Source organism: Podarcis pityusensis (genome assembly GCF_964106645.2).
Source record: "Podarcis pityusensis genome assembly, chromosome: 1".
Taxonomy (NCBI): Eukaryota; Metazoa; Chordata; class Lepidosauria; order Squamata; family Lacertidae; genus Podarcis; species Podarcis pityusensis.
Genome location: NC_138028.1, coordinates 38,935,849 through 38,955,613, shown reverse-complemented (window position 1 = coordinate 38,955,613; position 19,765 = coordinate 38,935,849). Strand labels below are relative to the sequence as shown.

Genomic DNA, 19,765 nt, shown 5'->3' with positions numbered 1-19,765 from the left:
GCTGTAGCAGTGCTTATTCTAGAGATGGTAGGAACAGAGCTGGTTGACCTGATCCATTCAGTGACACTGGCTGGTATGTAGAGCTGACCTAAATAGTCCCAATGCCAGTCACCTGTTTTTGGCAGAATGGATCACCAGATGTGAGCCAGGAAGGGACAGTCTTGTTAGGCAGGGGCAAGGAGAGGAGAAAGGGGCAAGGAAAGTTGGAATCAGTTGGAGAGGATTGGCCATGGTGTGAACAGATTACTCAAAAGTGTTGTTGTTGTTTTGCAAGGCATTTTCTGTTTAGTTTATCTTTCAACAACTTTGAACTTTATTTGCCTTTCAATGCAAACAGGACCAGAACCGAAACCAAGACTTAAAGGTGATTCCAGAACGTTTCGAGTGTTCTTGGATCCCAATCAGTATCAACAAGACATGACCAATACCATCCAAAGTGGAAGAGAAGATGTCTATGAGACATTTAACATAATTATGAGGAGAAAGCCAAAAGAAAACAACTTTAAAGTAAGTCAAGGTGCAATTTTCTGTTTAAAAATAAATGTTGAAAGCAGAGTATTTTTTGGAACTTGTGTCAATGTGGGCCATATGTCCATTAAAAAAATGTGTGGTCCTCCTCCTCCCACTGTTTAGTTGTTTGTCTTAAATCCTAAACCCATTCATGGTGAAACTTCATGCACCTAAAGAGCTAAATTTCCAAATGAATCTACTGGATCTTGGACTCACCAAGTTTCAGATGGAATCCACAGCGTAGGTCACCTTATTATCAAAGCAACATTAAATTTGGGCAAAAGGTGGCTAGTGCGTCGCCTTTCAGAATTGCAAGCAATGTGGTTCTGCTTTATAAGCTATAATGCAGTAATGGTTAAATTAAGAATATGCCACCAGGGCATCTGCCGCTGCTGCTAGCAGTGTAGGAATCATGCTGGTATTTGGGGTTTTCCCCTTGAGTGAAACAGTTTAAATCTGTATTGAATGCTGAAAAGATTGCTCAGTGTTCTGCTGAAAACAAAAGTTTTGCCTTCAAAGTTTTTAAAAGGTTATTTGCAAGCAAAGGACAGTCAGACAACCAGATAATACAGAAATGATTTGGCAGTGTCTCTTTAATTTCACATTTTTCTCATGTTAAAAGTTAAACCAATTGATGAGGCTCAGCCTGCTTCTTGGGATTGCTCTATCCCGGAGGATAGGTTATCCCTATCTGCTCTATGCCTCCTTGCTCACATAACAGAAAATAAGGTAAGTCATTCTCACTAATGACAAATGTTGGTAGTGTGTCAAGCAGATAGCAGACAGCTTGATTTCTCTGCTGAGCCTGTAGGGAGAAAGATGCAAAAATCTTATGTAGTCTCCTAAATTAAGCAAACATGACAGCTGTAGAAGCACAAACATAAAGCGATAGCTAAATATGACAGTCGGCACTTCGCCATGGTAGGTCTGCCCTCTTGCCTTTTATTGCTTGTGGCCACTACATCAAAGAAATATTAGTATTTTGGAGTTTGTTTCCCTTTATACTAGTCATCTGTTGAATAAATACATTTTTCAAAGACGGAATGTTGCCATTTTTAACCGATCACCTCAAATAACCTTGTGTGTCATAAATACAGCTGCTGCTTCATCGATTGGCAAGATCAGGTATTATGCAAATCCATGCAAAACTCCACTCTTCCTGTCTGATCATGAGGTGATGTCCATCTGCTACGGCACTTAAAAGAGTTTTATCAGCTGAGCAGATAACCTGTTTTACTGTTGGAGTTGCCAATTGTCCTGAAGTGGTGAAACGAAGATTAATGCCTAGTGCTTTTAAAAAATGGATTGGACTTTCTAGAAAGAAGAAGGAGTCCTTTGCAATTATTGGTGCAATTTTTAGAATCCTGGTTGCTTTGGCTTACCTGTAATCTCCTTTTGTGCCGAGTACCTTTACATGTACTCGGCCAATATTAATTAGTTTATAATTGGCAGCACAGTTGCATTTAGCGTCGGAAAAGATAAGGTGATATATTTGGATCTGTACATGTAAGAGCCTGGAAGCTTTCAAATTTCACCGAGGTCTTTATGAGATAAAGGGCGTCTAAGTCTGAAACGATTTGGAGATCAAGGTTACTGGGAAGGACTTCTGTCCTAAACTCTGGAGAGCTGCTGTCTGCTAGTATACAGTACTGAGTTAGATGGACAAGTGACCTGATGTGGTGTAAGATAGCTTCCTATGTTTCTAATGCCCAGGACAATTTTTGTGTCTTACTACTTGCAAGGCTGTCATCCAGAGTTGAGCATTTTCCAATGGCCCAGGCCTTTAGGAGCAGCCCATCACTGATCCAGAATGTTGGCTGGAGCCCAGACAGATGTGGCTGATGCTAGCAGCTGCCATTTTTTATTTCCCCACAATACCTCGTTGGCATTCCTTAGGAGTGATATGGCCTCGGGGCTCCATAAGTATTGTGAGGAAATGGCAGGCGCCAGCAGTAATGTTGGCTGGCTAGACTGACTGCTTTTCTTTTTGCTGTTTTTGCTGCTACCTTTGGCTGCCACTGTCACCGCCGTAGCAAAGGTGAAAACATCAACAAAGCCCTGCCAGGGCACACATACTAGTCACATCCACGGTAAGAGGAGAGATGCCCACCCTGAAGCTGCCAAGTGCCCTGACAAACCTGGCACTGGTCTTGACTTCAGGATCAAGCTTAACAGTATGTTGATCAGCAAGAGATCAGCTGGACATTATTTTTTATGTCCTGCTCTTCGCTTACATGTTAGAACTAGTAAATATCCTCAATGCAGAGGATTAAGTAAAGGAGCCATCCTTCAGATGCGAGGCCACATATTTTGTTTTAAGAGAAATTTCACAACTTAATCCAGTTAGGAAGGGAGACAGGGAACTAAGTTGTTTTTAAGTATGAAGATCCCAAACTATTGTTTATTAGATAGAACAGTGCCATTCTGTACATATTTAAAGAGACATTTCCAGAATATTATAGGGTAAAAAATAATTCATAGGAGGCCACAAATTTTGACTCTGCTTACTAGACGGCTACAGTCTGGGATCACCTACTGACTTCTGCCATATGCAGGAGACTTCAGACTGAGGGTGTTTCCTAGCATATTGGACTTTAGAGCAGGCCAATCTCCATGCAGTTGGGTGGAAGAGAGCTTCTTGTTGAGTTTTGGAGCATGCAGAAGCTGTTTGCATTGCTTTTGCCTGCTTCAGAGCTCTGCATGGTATAAGAAGACCCCTTCCTCAAAGAGGCTTCTCACGTCGTGCTGAACAGGGACTGTCACCAGGGAAGGAGGGATGTTAGCTGATGTCAAGCAGGTAAATGGATTTTTTAAAGAGTATGTACACACTCCTACTAACGATCTTAACTGTTTACAGTGGTCTTTAAGATAAGTTCTAAATCAGGCTTCCTCAACCTCGGCCCTCCAGATGTTTTGAGACTACAGTTCCCAGCATCCCTGACCACTGGTCCTGCTTGCTGGGGATCATGGGAGTTGTAGGCCAGAAACATCTGGAGGGCCGAGGTTGAGGAAACCTGTTATAAATTTTCCCCATTCCTTATTAAAATTTTGGTCTTCCTGATTTCTGACTCTTCCAGTCATTTTAGCCATTTCAGCATAGTCCATTAACTTCTGTGCAGCCATCTACACACATTTTTAAAAGAGTATACATTATTTGTCTAGTATTTCATAACATGGTAATAATACTGCAGGTCACGTTTGTATATATTGTTCCACATGGAGTACTGAATGGCCTTGGGGCTGCTTTGACTGACCTGGTGTCTCCACCAATAAAGCCACTGTTTTCTGGTGGTGACTCGTGATTGCACTGACACATTTCCCCTCTGCCATTGCACTCATGTATGTCTTTGCTAGGAAGCAGCTGCTGTGTTTTATGAACATCCTGCTCAGACATTACTTCCTTTGCACAGCTGTGCCCTAAAGCTGCTCTTTCTGGAATGGTTTCTCCGTGAATCAGATCTGGGTGAAAGTGACAAAGTAGTCTGTTTTGATTAGGATTTGAATTTCGCAACCTTTATTATTATTATTTTGTAGAATTTTTTTATTAGTTTTCAATTACATTCCAATAGTAGCCTCATTATAACAATGCAAATTTATAATACAATTATTAATACCAATCATTCAAATACCAATTAATATAATTTAATTAAAGTGGCCCCGTGTGCTAGATTTGATGGCTTTCTGGTTTTCTTTATTTCTGCATTCCAAAATCTTACTAGTTTCAGTTATATCCCAGTCATAATAATAATCCCTTATACAACAACTGCAATATTAATAACTTATTTGTGTTGACATATTAATTTATAAAATGTAAAATGAGGGACTCAAACTTTATCATTGTTCTTTCCTGTATGTAGCAATTAATCTGGCTGTGATGTTTCTTCCTGTCCTTGTAAGATGTTATGTCTTTCTCCTGATTGTTGCTGTTATCCATCATGCTTTGGGCGGAGCTGATATCCCATTGTTGTTCCAGAACTTTCTCCATCACTCCATCCCATGCTTTGTTGTTTTGCACCAAGAACTTTTAACAATAGCTGCAAAAGTCACTCTGTCCCAGTAAATAAACTGTTGTCACCATTTCCCCCCCCCCGCCCCCTCAGCCTGGAAGGAAGTGCGGTCTGTCAAACTACAGATGACTCAGTAAGAAACCTTTATCAGTTCCTTGGCAGCACACAGACTCCTTTCATCCTTCCAGCTGGATATATATGGCCAATTGTCCTTCCAATTAAATTAAATTCCAAGTCCTTTAGCGTTATTCAGTTCATTTCATAGATAATAAAGGATGGGAAAGAATCAGCTCTTGAGTTTCCCTTCCTTTTTCTCTTCTTTACACACACAGTTCCGTTTGATGTTATAATCCATATTTTTAATTCAATTTCTTCCATCCTCACTTGTACAAGTATAATTTGAACTAACATTCAGGGGAGGGTTGCCAAATCATAAGTATAGAGAGGAAACCAAACTGTAGGCTCCACTGCCCCCCACCGTCTTTTGCACTGAACGCAGTCTTCTCTCAAATTCAAACCTTAACGACCTTGCAGTTGGTTCTGTTCCGCAATTTGTGATCTCAGCTCTTCTAGCACGCGCCTGTACTTTAGTCCAATTAAGCTCTAATTAACAGGAGAACCTCTGCTTCTTAATGGCAGCGTAGGATGCTAAAGTGAGGTTAAGCAAACAGCTTCCAGTCTCCTCATGGAGCCACTGGAGGACAAGGGGGCATGGCCAAACATAAGGCTCACCTAGACTCATTCTCATAACAGTAAACCATAGTTTATTATTATGTCTCTTTGATTGAGGAGGGGCAGAATTGGTTTAATAGAACTATTTTATGTGGATTAACTTTGAAGTTAAATTGGGGCTCGATCGGTAACAGCACTTAAGCTTGTTAGATAAGCAGTCCTTTAAAAGTCCCCTCCTGTGTCTTATTCCCCACACCTTGTGTTTTCTCACTGTTTTTACATTGTAACCTGGCCATTAATGTCCTGAAGAATTCAGCTACCAGTACTGCGCAGGATGAAGAAGATAGAATATAATCTATTTTGTCCACCTCTGTTACAGAATATTCACTCTGCAGCAAATAGCATGTTTGTTGTGATTCCATGTTTACAGCAACGTTCCTTTTCTGGCTAATGTTCCTGCAGATGATATAAAGATCAGCATCATAATTTTATTTTATTTTTTGTCAACTGCACTGAATTTGCTCATTCTAATGGGATAGTTTGGTAGTTAGAGGCTGTCCATAAATACTTCTTGTCTTGCTGAACTAGCTCTTTGTGGGCTGACGTCAGCTGAAAATCTAGTTACTGATTCAGTCTGACCAAACACCTGTCATTGGAAGAGAACTTATTTTCTCTGAAACACACAGAAAGGCTGAAATGGCTCGTGAAGTTGAGTGCAAATCTGTTTGATACCAGAGTACAAAACTGGCATTAAATCATGTCCTGTTTTATTTTAGGCTGTTCTGGAGACTATAAGGAATTTGATGAACACCGACTGTGTGGTTCCTGATTGGTTACATGACATTATCCTTGGTTATGGAGACCCAAGTAGTGCTCACTATTCAAAAATGCCAAATCAGATCGCATCCCTGGATTTTAATGATACTTTCCTCTCCATTGATCATTTAAGAGCCAGCTTTCCTGGATACAGCATTAAAGTTACAGTTGAAGACCCTGCAATGCAGATTCCTCCATTCAGGTAAATTAAGAAACACGACCGCTCAAATACTGCTCATGTTCATTCCAAGTCAGGCCTGCTCCCATCTGATTCTCATTTTCTTATGCATGGGCATACCTGTCATAGAAAAGCATGCTAATGGTGGACAGCTTACGTTTCTGTGGAATTTGCATGTGTTGCACTGTGGAGGAACCACACAGAATTTTCCAGAAGGGCTCTTTCACACTGCTAATTCATAAGGTGCCATCTTCTGTTTGACTGAATTCCTGACTTTGGTAGCTTTACAACAGTGTTACCAAAACTTGGGTCTCTTGCTATTTTTCTACTACAGTTCCCATCATCCCTGACCACTGATCCTGCTAGCCATGGATGATGCAAGTTTTAGTCCAAAAACAGCTGGAGACCCAAGTTTGGGAAACGCTGTAAAGCAGTGTTCCTTCCATCTTCCATCTCTTCCCTCATGATTTTAGGAATGCTGTTTAACAGCAATTTCCTTCTTTGCAATTTTTAATGTATTGTACAGTGGTACCTCGGGTTACATATGCTTCAGGTTACATACGCTTCAGGTTACAGACTCCGCTAACCCAGAAATATTACCTCGGGTTAAGAACTTTGCTTCAGGATGAGAACAGAAATTGTGTAGCGGCAGCACAGCGGCAGCGGGAGGCCCCATTAGCTAAAGTGGTGCTTCAGGTTAAGAACAGTTTCAGGTTAAGAGCGGACCTCCAGAACGAATTAAGTTCTTAACCTGAGGTACCACTGTATGTAGTCTCTGTTCTTATTTTTTTGCCTTTGTCTCATGGCTCTAGAAATCTACTTTATTGATATCTTGATGCCTGTCCTGCCATTGCCTGCAGCAACTGCTGTCCTGTATATCAAATGGTCTCCTTATCTAGTCTCTCTCCTAAAAAACAACAACTCTTAAATTAAGAAAAGGAAAGCACACACACCATACTGTGTTCTCATGGGTTTCAGTCATCTCAGATTTAATCTTCCCTGCCTCATGCTGTCATCTTCATTTTGTTATAAAGGTCAAGGTTTGAGGGTACCGGGGCTAGCTAATCTGTGGCGGAAAATAGTTCATTGGAAGAACAGTCTCATGTATGAAATAACATGAAGCTGAAGAACAATGATTTCCCTCAATAGGATAACATTTCCAGTCAGAAGTGAAGCAGGAAAGAAACGGAAAGAGTGTGATGAAGAAAAAGCTGATGGCTCAAAAACATTGATTGTTGAGCCCCATGTCATCCCCAACAGAGGACCTTACCCATATAATCAACCCAAACGGTAATATCCATGTACATCTTTCTAAAGGGATCAGTGTTGAGCGCATTTCCGTTACAAAATGTCTGTCAGTGAAATAGTTTTTTAAAACATGAAATCATGTTTATAGGTTTGGATTTGCTTTCTCTGTAAGTCGTTCTTTCCATATGTTTCAGATGTCATTATTTAGTTTATAAATATATATATATATATTCAAATGAGAAGAAACATTTTCTTGAGGCAATTGTCAAGTGGGTTATCACAGTTTACTGCTTACAGAGTATTAAAGTGATCTTCAGATGTGCAAATCATATTTATACAGCTAAGTCAGTTTTGTTAGTAAAGAGTATGTTCTTATCATTGTTGCATTGTTGAGTGAGCAGCTCCTCAACATATTGTTGGTGTATTTTTGTTTTGTATGGAGTCATGTATGTTAAAATGACATTTAGCAGTAAGTATCTAGTCCTTTCAAGCTCAGTGATACAATATGACTTCTGACGTTGATCAAATTAGCTGTTTTGGTCAATGGCTTTGCAATATCTAAATTACACGTGATGAACCGTCACTTAAAAGTTTCAGAACAGTCATGTAATGACTTGGAGTACTGTAGTGTTATCTCAGCCCTAAAGGCAGAAATTGATTTCTCTTGATATTTGTGAATTCCTTCATCTACCCAAATAATGTAAAAAGCATATTTTATTTAAGCAAGTTCAGGTCTCTTTGACTGCAAAGAAAAATAACATGAAGGAAAATATTCATGAAGACTATATTGAATAAATTCATATAACTTCAGTTTATTGTCTCATGCTCTGGATTAACTAAATTTACTTTAATTCAATTTTCAGCAATACAATTCAATTTACCCATACACAGATTGAAGCTATACGTGCAGGAATGCAACCTGGATTGACAATGGTAATGATGCATATTATTACATGTTTCCTCTTTTATTAACAAATTATGCTTTTAAATACAGTGGTGCCCCGCAAGACGAATGCCTCGCAAGACGGAAAACCCGCTAGACGAAAGGGTTTTCCGTTTTTGAGTTGCTTCGCAGGACGAATTTCCCTATGGGCTTGCTTCGCAAGACGAAAATGTCTTGCGAGTCTTGAGATTTTTTTTCGCTTTCCCCCCCCCTTTATCTAAGCCGCTAAGCCTTTAATAGCCTTTTAGCAGATAAGCCGATAAGCCGATAAGCCTTTAATAGCCGCTAAACCGCTAATAGCGCTAATCCGTTAAGCCGCTAATAGGGTTGCTTCACAAGACGAAAAAACCGCTAGACGAAGACACTCGCGGAACGGATTAATTTCGTCTTGCGAGGCACCACTGTATTGGCTAATCTCTGAAGTACATGCAATTCTTATTTCTTCTGCCCACTGTGTAAAATTAAATGGTGCCAAAAGCTCGGTGTGCTCCTTAACGTTGAGTAGGTTTGTATTTTTCACTAGACATTTAAAGTGGGGAAGGAGAGGGGTGAAATGGAATTTTTCTCATAAAAAAAATAAAGCTTTGCCAGCTGACCAAAACATTTCCTTTGACTGGAAATTTTTGTTCAATGTGGCGGAGCCGATATGAGTTTCAGTAACCAGAGTAATAGCTTTATTAGTAATCAGTAATCAGAGCACAGGCTGCCCCGACCTTAAATGACCTGACCTAACCCCGCCCGTGTCGCCAGTCGATTGGCTGGCGTGGTAAGAGATAATCCCCGTGATTCCCAAGTCCCGCGGGGCTGAGCTAGCCCCGCAAGGTTGTAGATGGAGCGTGAGCCCGCAAACCCCCCCCCTTTATGTCGGGAGTGGCTTAATCAGAGTAATAGCTTTATTAGATCAAAAGCATTTTTAATGGCTTTTATGGGAGCAAATTCCTCCTTTTGGTTTTTCTATGGGGTTTTCCCTTTTTGGAGATTCAGGTAATAATAATAATAATAATAATAATAATAATAATAATAATAATATTTATACCCCGCCCATCAGTCTGGGTTTTCTCAGCCACTCTGGGCAGCTTCCAACAAAATATTAAAATACAGTAGTCTGTTAAACATTAAAAGCTTCTCTATACAGGGCTGCCTTCAGATGTCTTCTAAAAGTCTGGTAGTTGTTTTTCTCTTTAACATCTGGTGGGAGGGCATTCCACAGGGCGGGTGCCACTACCAAGAAGGCCCTCTGCCTGGTTCCCTGTAACTTGGCTTCTTGCAGCGAGGGAACCGCCAGAAGGCCCTCGGCGCTGGACCTCCGTGTCCGGGCAGAACGATGGGGATGGAGATGCTCCTTCAGGTATTCTGGACCGAGGCCGTTTAGGGCTTTAAAGGTCAGCACCAACACTTTGAATTGTGCTCTGAAACGTACTGGGAGCCAGGTTCACAATAGAACCGTTAAATCAGATGCTGGGGACCTCCAGCCTACTGGCCAAATTTGTCCTAGGAGGCTGTTTTCCCTGAGCCACACCCTGTCATATTATGCCAGCTTTTGGGCAACTAAAGACAAATGTAGAATCAGCAGTCTTAAAAGTATACTCCTGAGTGTTTTTGGCTATTGGGTACACTAAGGAGTTCTGCCAATGCCTGCTGAAAGCAGGGCTTGCATGGCCCAGCCACCTGTCCAGGTGGCCCATTGGGGATGCTCAGGATCCAGCCAGCGGGCTGTATGCTGTTTGCTACCCCTGCATTAAACTCTTTAAATGTGTCTTCAACATGATAATGTACACAGCCTATGCCCAGATGGCCAGGATCTACTTAATTATCATTCAGGTCCTTGGGATTCCCTTGCCAATTATTTCTTCTCACCTTCACATGCATTCACATGTATGTTTGTATTTACTCCTTACCTATGGGTAGTGTTGTTTTTTAAAAAACCACTCACAGCTCTGTTCTTGCCTAATGTATACTTTTTCAGCAGTTTGTCCCCCAATGAGAAATTCCTTTTCTTTTTGTAGGTGGTGGGGCCTCCTGGCACAGGCAAAACTGACGTGGCAGTGCAGATAATCTCTAATCTCTATCACAACTTCCCTGAACAGAGGACCCTGATCGTTACACATTCCAATCAGGTAAATGAACGTTGTGCCCTGTTATTCCTATGACTGTTCCTCACTTCAGTTTCAGAACATGTAATGCAGCTTGCAGGCGGTCCTTCAAAGAAAGAAAGAGTTTTATCTAACTAAAAGAAAAAGAAAAAGGTAAAGGACCCCGGATGGTTAAGTCCAGTCAAAGGCGACTATGGGATTGCGGTGCTCATCTCACTTTCAGGCTGGGGAAGTTGGAGTTTATCCACAGAAAGTTGTCCTGGTCATGTGGCCAGCATGACTAAACCGCTTCTGGCCCAACAGAACACTGAGACAGAAACCAGAGTGCACAGAAACGCCATTTGCCTTCCCGAAGCAGCAGTACCTATCTACTTGCACTGGCGTGCTTTTGAACTGCTAGGTTGGCAGGAACTGGGACAGAGCAACGGGAGTTCACCTCATCACAGGGATCCGAACCACCGATCTGATCGGCAAGCCCAAGAAGCTCAGTGGTTTAGACCACAGCACCACCTGCGTCCCTGCATTTACCTTTTTATCTGGGTATCCTTATGTGCCACTGTGGAATGGGAGGCTTTAGGCTCTGGTGAAGCTGAGCAAAGTCTCAGCAAGCACTGTGTGGTACTGCATTTTAGACTCAAGATTTTAGCCTCAAGACAGCATCTCCATGCCACATAGAGATGCTGCCATCGTGTTGTATGGTGTCTTCACATGTATTCTGCATCATTGACTTGGGGGAAACACACCGGGGCCCAGTTTGCATATATCACTAAGCCATAGTTTGCTTTTTTAAAAAAACAAAAAAGCAAACAAAAAAACATGAATCAACCACAAGTTGTCCCACCCCTGTGGTAAGGTGGTCAGAACAAACTGTGATAAAGTGTGCTGGTTTCACATTTAATCATTGAAACAAACCAAGGTTTGTAAGCCAACAACAACCCATGGCTTCAGCTCAGCTCATGGTTTGTTGGCAGTAAATGAACCATAGTTAAGCCACTTAGCAGGGTTCACACATAATGCCAAACCATGGTTTAATAAACCATATTGTTTTATATAATACATAATAATTACCAATAAATCACAGATAAAATAAATTGCTAAATTATGTATCTGAGTAGGCTTGCTGAAATAAATAAATAAAACAGCAGGTGTCTAAAAACAATATAGTGAGGGTACTGGCCTAATGTCAATAGGCATTAGACTAGATAGGAACATTGCTCTTTTCTAGAAGGGTTTTTATCAACAGGTTTAAATCTTATACAGCCATACCTCCGGTTGCGATTGTGATCCATACAGGAGGCACGTTTGCAACCCGCAGCGTTCGTAACCTGAAGCGCCGCGTCTGTGCGTGCATGCACGCGCGTGATGCGATTCAGCGCTTCCGTTCCGGTACTTCCAGGTTCGGCGCGGTCTGTAACCCGCAGCGTTCATAACCCGAGGTATGACTTTACATAGGTGTATGCTTGGCCCAGTTGGATTGAAAAAGGGGTTGGGTTCTTTGGAATCAAAAGGCAAGCTTTCCTTATGGTCCCCAGTGCAAATAGCCTCTTCATATTTGTTTCGTTTCAATTTCTACCAAAATAGGAATGGTTTTTCTAACATCCAGGGTTTCCCCGTAATAGCATCTGGATTCCTAAAATCTACTTTCCTGTTGCTCTTGTCAATCTCCAGGCCTTGAACCAGCTGTTTGAGAAAATCATGGCTCTCGACATTGATGAGCGCCACCTCCTGCGCCTTGGTCATGGGGAGGAAGCACTGGAGACAGAGAAAGATTTCAGCAGGTGAGCTGATAGCTCATAAGAAGCAGAACCATGTAAAATGTATGCACATAAGGAAGAAGGGTAGAGAAGACCTGTTAATCGTTTGTTTTTATGGGGGTGGTTTTCTGTTGGGTGGCTTGATTTCTCTGAACAGCTGAAGGGTACTTTATTTCTGAGTCCTGCAACCTGTCCAAAAGCTCCAGGAGTAATGGAAGCAGAGTGACTCCTTTAGACTGTTTCCCTTGAATATATCATATATAAGAAGGGAAGCTGCTGTGAATAATTGTAAAAAACCAAATACAAAACCATTTCACAAAAGGGATTTAATCCCCGCCCCCCCCCCACCTTACAATAATAGAACCCAGGGTCATCCAGTGAAGCTGAATGGTGGGAGATTGAAATGAAAGAAGAAACTGTTTCACCCAATGCTTAGTTAAACTACAGAATTTGCTACCCCAAGAATGAGTGATGGTAATTGATTTGCATAGCTATAAAAGATTAGACAAATTTATGTTGGAATTTCACTGACTACCAGTCACAATAGCTATATTGCCTCCAGCATCAGAGGCAGTGTGCTTCTATAATACCAGTTGTTGGTGATCACAACAAGCAGGAGTATGCTGTTGTACTCAAGTAGCTGGGGTAGCTCTGTTGGAAGAGCACGAGACCAGTCGTGAGTCTGAGCCCCATGTTAGGCAGAAAGATTCCTGCATTGCAGGGGGTTGGACTAGATGACCCTCATTGTTTAGTCATTTAGTCGTGTCCGACTCTTTGTGACCCCATGGACCAGAGCACGCCAGGCACTCCTGTCTTCCACTGCCTCCCGCTGCTTGGTCAGACTCATGTTTGTAGCTTCGCGAACACTGTCCAACCATCTCGTCCTCTGTCGTCCCCTTCTCCTTGTGCCCTCAGTCTTTCCCAGCATCAGGGTCTTTTCCAGGGAGTCTTCTCTTCTCATGAGGTGGCCAAAGTATTGGAGCCTCAGCTTCACGATCTGTCCTTCCAGTGAGCACTCAGGGCTGATTTCCTTCAGAATGGATAGGTCTGATCTTCTTGCAATCCATGGGACTCTCAAGAGTCTCCTCCAGCACCATAATTCAAAAGCATCAATTCTTTGGCGATCAGCCTTCTTTATGGTCCAGCTCTCACTTCTATACATCGCTACTGGGAAAACCATAGCTTTAACTATATGGACCTTTGTCGGCAAGGTGATGTCTCTGCTTTTTAAGATGACCCTCATGGTACCTTCCAATCCTACAGTTCTGTGATTCATGTCCCATTGTGGGCTTCCCATTGGCATCTGGTTGGCCACTATGAGAACAGGATGCTGACTTGATGGGCCTTTGGCTCTTCTTGTGTTCTTAAACTACAATGCAATGCAATGCAGCTTTGAAAACTATGAAGGAACTCCCTTGTTCAGAAGTGACTTGCCATTCACTTTGGAAGGTGGTTGTTTGTGAAACAAAAGTTCAAATCTTCCTCAGGTGCTTAACACTAATTGTGTGTTTGTGTACATGCAGCTTTTTTCACAGTCCAGAATCAAACTGGTAGTCAGCAAAACTGATTCAACCATGTACCTCATTCTTCACTGTATTAATCTGATTTGCAGGTATGGAAGAGTAAACTATGTTCTAGCACGGAGATTGGAGCTTCTGCGGGAAGTTGGCCGATTACAGGAGAGTTTGGGGGTCCCTGGTGATGTTTCCTATACTTGTGAAACAGCTGGCCACTTCTTCTTATATCAAGTAAGAAATTAAATAAAGATCAGGCGTGAACATAGCATTCTAAGGAACTTAGATGGGGAATTGGGATGAAGTTCTCAGAACTTGGACTGAAGAACCCGTTGTTTCACTCTCAAATGCAAATGGCAACTGAAGCTATAATTATGCTGTTACTTCTTTTTGTTCCTATTGTTTCCACCCTGTGTGCGATGAGTCATAATTAGAAAGGCCAATGTTCTTGCTTTGTGTGACTTTTGGCAAGGAGTCTGAACTGGCGTACCCTTTCTGCCTTGATTATATATTATATAAGCAGTAACCCACCTTGAATGTTGAGAGATGCATTCTAAAAGAAAAGAAAATACTTTTTATTATTTGCAGGGAATCTCGGTGAGATGTTTCATATTTCCTAATGAAAAAAGTTATTTCAGTGTGTTTGTAGATATGTTACAATATGGACTTACAATGGTAATTTAAAATGTTGATCTTGTGTTCATAGACTAGGGTCCAGGTATGCACAAGTGGAAGGTACTTTCACATGCCCATAGTTGGTTTGCTGATTTCTGTCTTCCAGCTACATCTCCTTGGATGTCTTGAGTCCCACGCTAGAGAGGGGATACTTTAGAGCAGGCATGGCCAAACTTGTTTTTGGGACTACAGTTCCCATCATCCCTGACCACTGGTCCTGTTAGCTAGGGATGATGGGAGTTGTAGTCCCAAAACATCTGGAGGGCCAAGTTTGGCCATGCCTGCTTTAGAGGTTCCAGTAGAGCATGGAGAAAAAGGCCTAGTGCTCTCCCAGTGTTCTGTGCAAAACGCTTCGGATTCTGGCCGTAGTAAATATGAGATTGCAAAATAGCAATGTTAATGTGATCACTTTTTTCCAGGTAATGTCTCGTTGGGAAGAGTATATGAGCAAAGTGAAAGTTAAAGGCAGCAAACCTTCAGATGTTGCTGATATCTGCAACTTCTTTCCTTTCCATCAGTATTTTGCAAATGCCCCTCAGCCAATTTTTAAAGGCAGATCTTACAATGAAGATATGGAAATCGCCGAAGGATGTTTTAGACATATTAAAAAGATATTCACTCAGCTCGAGGTAAGGTTTATAAGAAGTTAACTGTGGCATTCCTTTTTCTGTTATAGAGAGGGAAAGAAAGTTCTGATAATGAAATGAGTAGCACTTCACATACTATACACACTATGTATATTGAATTTTCATAAGGTCCTGTAAATTGAAACTTGTCAAACAGTTAAATAATGTAAACTTGGAAACTTTCTTGGGGTTGCAATTCTTTGAAGAGAAATGGTTATACAAAAGATCCAGCTGCATTTGTGTGTGTTAAATTCTGTTACTATAAAGTATCCTATCAGGAGTGTTTTAATACCTGAAATGATAAGATTTAGTTTTAAAAATGTAAGTCATTGGAGATATAGCAGTATTAAAGTGGATTTTTTTTTTACTTTGATGAGATTGTCCTAAAAAATAAAGACTATTTGAAGAATAGGGTTGAGCAAAGGGAAGATGGAGCCTAAAACAGTAATCTTGGAAATACTAAAAACCATGTGCAAGAATAGAATCAACAATTGGTGGGGTGCTTGCTTCTAAAAGCAAGTATCTTTTTTCATTAAATGATTATGCTATTCAGTTAAATGAATGAAATTAGAAACATATATATATAAAGTAGGCAGAGTTTAATAAGAGGCTATAACTTTTCTAAGATCCTTTTGTAAGATGTGGGTTAGAAAGCATATATCAAGCAATATTTAAATCCATTTATGATGAAATGTTACTGGAACATCCTGCATGTTTGCGTATTTTGTCTTATGTTATTATTTTCATAGGCATTCAAAAAAGCCTGCCTGGTGGTGTTGTGAATATGATGCTTGTTTTTAATGTATCTCAAAATTAATAATAAAACCTGGGGGGGAGGGTAGAGAAAATTGATCTGCTCGTCCTTGTGCTTAGAGGTGTTTTTCTCTTGATCAGGGATCAATAGATCACTGTTGATTAGGGATTCTCCTAATTTCCCCAAATGTGCCAATTTTGAAATTCTGCATAAAGACAAATATACAGGAAGACAGATTGGTTGTCTATGCCCATCTGTGGAACCCTGCGACTGATTTTAAATTAGGGAAGTACTTTATGCCCAAACATCTGTCTCTGACGTTCAAATGAATGGGAAAATATGTGTGTGTGAGTTCCATCTGTGCTTCAGAGCACCCACAGACCCCTGGATTTTGCAACTGTTTTGTTTGGTGGCAAGTTGAAAGTCACACAGTTTTATTGTAAGCGTGAGTATTCTGCATTGTTTCACAGAAGTGTGGCTGTCAACTATTTTCTGTAGGAATTCCGAGCATTTGAACTGCTCCGCAGTGGACTGGACAGATCCAAATACCTGCTTGTGAAGGAAGCAAAGATCATTGCCATGACCTGCACGCATGCTGCTTTGAAACGCCATGACTTGGTTGAGTTGGGTTTCAAGGTAACGCCACTGTGGACAAAATGCTAAGGCTTCCCTGTATTAATTGTGTGTCATCTGCTGCTGTTAGAGGGTTATAAAGGCAACAGGTAGGAGAAGGAATGCGTTGCAAATTGGCAAAAAGGATGGATGCTGGATTCAATTGGCCACAGCTTTATTTAGTTACTTAGCTATGTCATACACATAGGAACACTGTGGCAGAAGATCAGTACTATTCTACCTGATACGGACTGTGGAACTGGTTTGCCTGTCCAGCCTCTTTTGTCCCTTGGGTACCATGGTTCAAGCCTCAGCCATGAAGCCCTGTACTACACCATATGGATAGGTAAAGAGCTGGTTGTAGACCCAGAAGCCACCCAGATCTCCCGGATGTCTCACACCTTCACCATCCTGGAGGGAAACTAATTACCAGAGCAGCCCAATTCTGAAATGTTCTCTTGTGCCAAGATAACTTCTAATAGTCGCCAATCTATGAGCCTGCTCCTCTCCCCTACCTACTTACTTTCAAGATCTGTTAGCAGGTACCACACACATTGTGAAGTCTAATTGCAGGCATACCAAGCCAAGAACATACATGTCAAAGACACAGAAAACTCATTCAAATGTTGGTTGTTTTCAGCATCCTGTCAGGTTTGAGCTTGGTGTAGCTTCACTATATCCTGACTAGACACGTTCATATCTTTCAGGTAGCTCTGTTTATGCAAGCAAAAAAATGAGAAACCACTACTCAGAAAGTCAAATTATACAAGTTTTGCTATAAGCAAAATACATTATGCACATACTATATTATTTAATAAATTACCAGATGCTGTGTGCACGTCGTCGTCGTTTAGTCGTGTCCGACTCTTCGTGACCCCATGGACCAGAGCATGCCAGGCACTTCTGTCCTCCACTGCCTCCCGCAGTTTGATCAAACTCATGCTGGTAGCTTCAAGAACACCATCCAACCATCTCATCCTCTGTCGTCCCCTTCTCCTTGTGCCCTCCATCTTTCCCAACATCAGGGTCTTTTCCAAGGAGTCTTCTCTTCTCATGAGGTGGCCAAAGTATTGGAGCCTCAGCTTCAGGATCTGTCCTTCCAGTGAGCACTCAGGGCTGATTTCCTTCAGAATGGATAGGTTTGATCTTCTTGCAGTCCATGGGACTCTCAAGAGTCTCCTCCAGCACCATAATTCAAAAGCATCAATTCTTTGGCGATCAGCCTTCTTTATGGTCCAGCTCTCACTTCCATACATCACTACTGGGAAAACCATAGCTTTTACTATACGGACCTTTGTTGGCAAGGTGATGTCTCTACTTTTTAAGATGCTGTCTAGGTTTGTCATTGCTTTTCTCCCAAGAAGCAGGCGTCTTTTAATTTCGTGACTGCTGTCACCATCTGCAGTGATCATGGAGCCTAAGAAAGTAAAATCTCTTACTGCCTCCATTTCTTCCCCTTCTATTTGCCAGGAGGTGATGGGACCAGTGGCCATGATCTTCGTTTTTTTGATGTTGAGCTTCAGACCATATTTTGCGCTCTCCTCTTTCACCCTCAATAAAAGGTTCTTTAATTCCTCCTCGCTTTCTGCCATCAAGGTTGTGTCATCTGCATATCTGAGGTTGTTGATATTTCTTCCAGCAATCTTAATTCCGGCTTCGGATTCATCCAGCCCAGCCTTTCGCATGATGAATTCTGCATATAAGTTAAATAGGCAGGGAGACAATATACTGTGTGCACACCAGTAAGCAAATGGCTTCCGATATGAACTAATCATTCCCACATTAAAACGAAAACCTAACATATTTCTCTTTAACCTCCTAGTATGATAACATCTTAATGGAAGAGGCTGCTCAGATACTGGAGATTGAAACTTTTATACCACTCCTCTTACAGGTAAGAACACTTGCAGCACTTCAGTTTATGACCATTATTTCAATGTAATTATTTTACTATTTGTACTTAAGATTGTATTGGTTAATAACATTTTTTTTTACCATGCATGAAAAAAGAAACATTCCAATTGACACTTTCGTTATGAACGTTGGAAAGCCTTATGAATAAGGAACAATATCAGGAACCCAACAATGTAGCTGGGCTCATCTGGATTTAAATAAGATTTATGTCAAGAATTTGCTTTATGTAGGAATGATTTGCACAGGAAAGAAGACCACATTACTTGCTTCTTAACACACAGTGGCCATGGAAGAAAAGACTGCAAGTGACAGTGTTGTAATACAGAAGAATCTATTCTTCCTAACAGGTGTTTTTTTGCACCTCTTCATTTATGAATACAGAATAAAGATAAAGCTATACATTTTTCTAGCTTTGAAAGTAATGTTCACCATAGTACAGTAAATGTAGAGCTCAAAAATAGTGGTCACTAATAGTTCTAGCATTTCAACCCTAGCATCTTGCTTGTTTTCGATAGAATCCCCAGGATGGATTCAGTCGACTGAAGCGGTGGATTATGATTGGGGACCATCATCAGTTGCCACCAGTCATTAAAAACATGGCTTTTCAAAAATATTCGAACATGGAGCAGTCTCTTTTTACGCGCTTTGTCCGTGTGGGAGTGCCAACTGTTGACTTGGACGCTCAAGGAAGAGCAAGAGCAAGGTAAGGCAACAAGAAAATAAAAATTATAGGAGGTCTTGTATGAAGGAAAACTATCCATACAGCTATTGAAGCCTGCCTTGAAGGCTATGTATGCCTAATGATCACTATAACAAGTTTTTCTTAGAGGTGGACTTTTCTCTCTTGTCAGTTTCATAACAGTAGCCACTCCGCCTTTTACAGTGTTCAGATTGTAATGCTAAGGTTATTGAATAAACTGAAGAAGGCAAATAAGCCTTTTCAGATCATGCATTACTTCTCTAGGCTATAATGATGGAGGAGGAGCATGCTGTGAATTGTCTCAGTGACTCACTCAGGTGATACGTAGTGGTATCAGCAAATACAACCTAAAGTGAACATTGTTTGTAGGTGAATAATGACTATCAGTTCTGTTCCTTAAAGCCCTCTGAAACATTGAAAGGAATTTTGTATCAGTATCCAGTGGACTCAACCCATTATTGCAAAGATTTATGCTTGTGCAATGGAGCATTCTCCCCTCACCCTGAAACCTTCTGGTTTGGAGGGTCGTGTGAACCCCCCAGAACAGATTTGGGGGGGGGGCATGGGGGAGGATAGAGTGAAAGTTCTGTTGAGCAAGCATAAATCCTTGCACTCGCACAGGGGCCAGATTTTGACCGTTGGGCAGGGTCACCCACCTATCAATCCCATGGTGTCACAAATGAAATTGAGGGATTTGGTGCCTTGAAGTCCCAAAGTCAGGACTTCAAAGCTTAAACAGGCAGCAAGAT

At 41.3% G+C, this 19,765-nt stretch overlaps 1 protein-coding gene and 1 long non-coding RNA gene across 2 annotated transcripts in view; one reads left to right on the top strand and one right to left on the bottom strand.

The window, feature by feature from the left end:
- The window catches only part of AQR (aquarius intron-binding spliceosomal factor), a 53,022-nt gene that overhangs the window by 24,017 nt on the left and 9,240 nt on the right, over positions 1 to 19,765 (top strand). Inside the window, exons 19-29 of the mRNA XM_080977623.1 lie at positions 338 to 507; positions 5,966 to 6,207; positions 7,333 to 7,473; positions 8,295 to 8,364; positions 10,381 to 10,491; positions 12,136 to 12,245; positions 13,834 to 13,969; positions 14,830 to 15,039; positions 16,289 to 16,426; positions 18,225 to 18,296; positions 18,832 to 19,019. Of these exons, the coding sequence (XP_080833749.1) occupies positions 338 to 507; positions 5,966 to 6,207; positions 7,333 to 7,473; positions 8,295 to 8,364; positions 10,381 to 10,491; positions 12,136 to 12,245; positions 13,834 to 13,969; positions 14,830 to 15,039; positions 16,289 to 16,426; positions 18,225 to 18,296; positions 18,832 to 19,019 (1,588 nt within the window). The remainder of the gene's footprint in view (positions 1 to 337; positions 508 to 5,965; positions 6,208 to 7,332; positions 7,474 to 8,294; positions 8,365 to 10,380; positions 10,492 to 12,135; positions 12,246 to 13,833; positions 13,970 to 14,829; positions 15,040 to 16,288; positions 16,427 to 18,224; positions 18,297 to 18,831; positions 19,020 to 19,765) is intronic.
- Positions 1,086 to 19,765, bottom strand: part of LOC308462622 — a 36,256-nt gene continuing 17,576 nt past the window's right edge. The window contains exon 2 of the long non-coding RNA XR_013979236.1: positions 1,086 to 1,315. This is a non-coding gene — a long non-coding RNA (uncharacterized lncRNA). The remainder of the gene's footprint in view (positions 1,316 to 19,765) is intronic.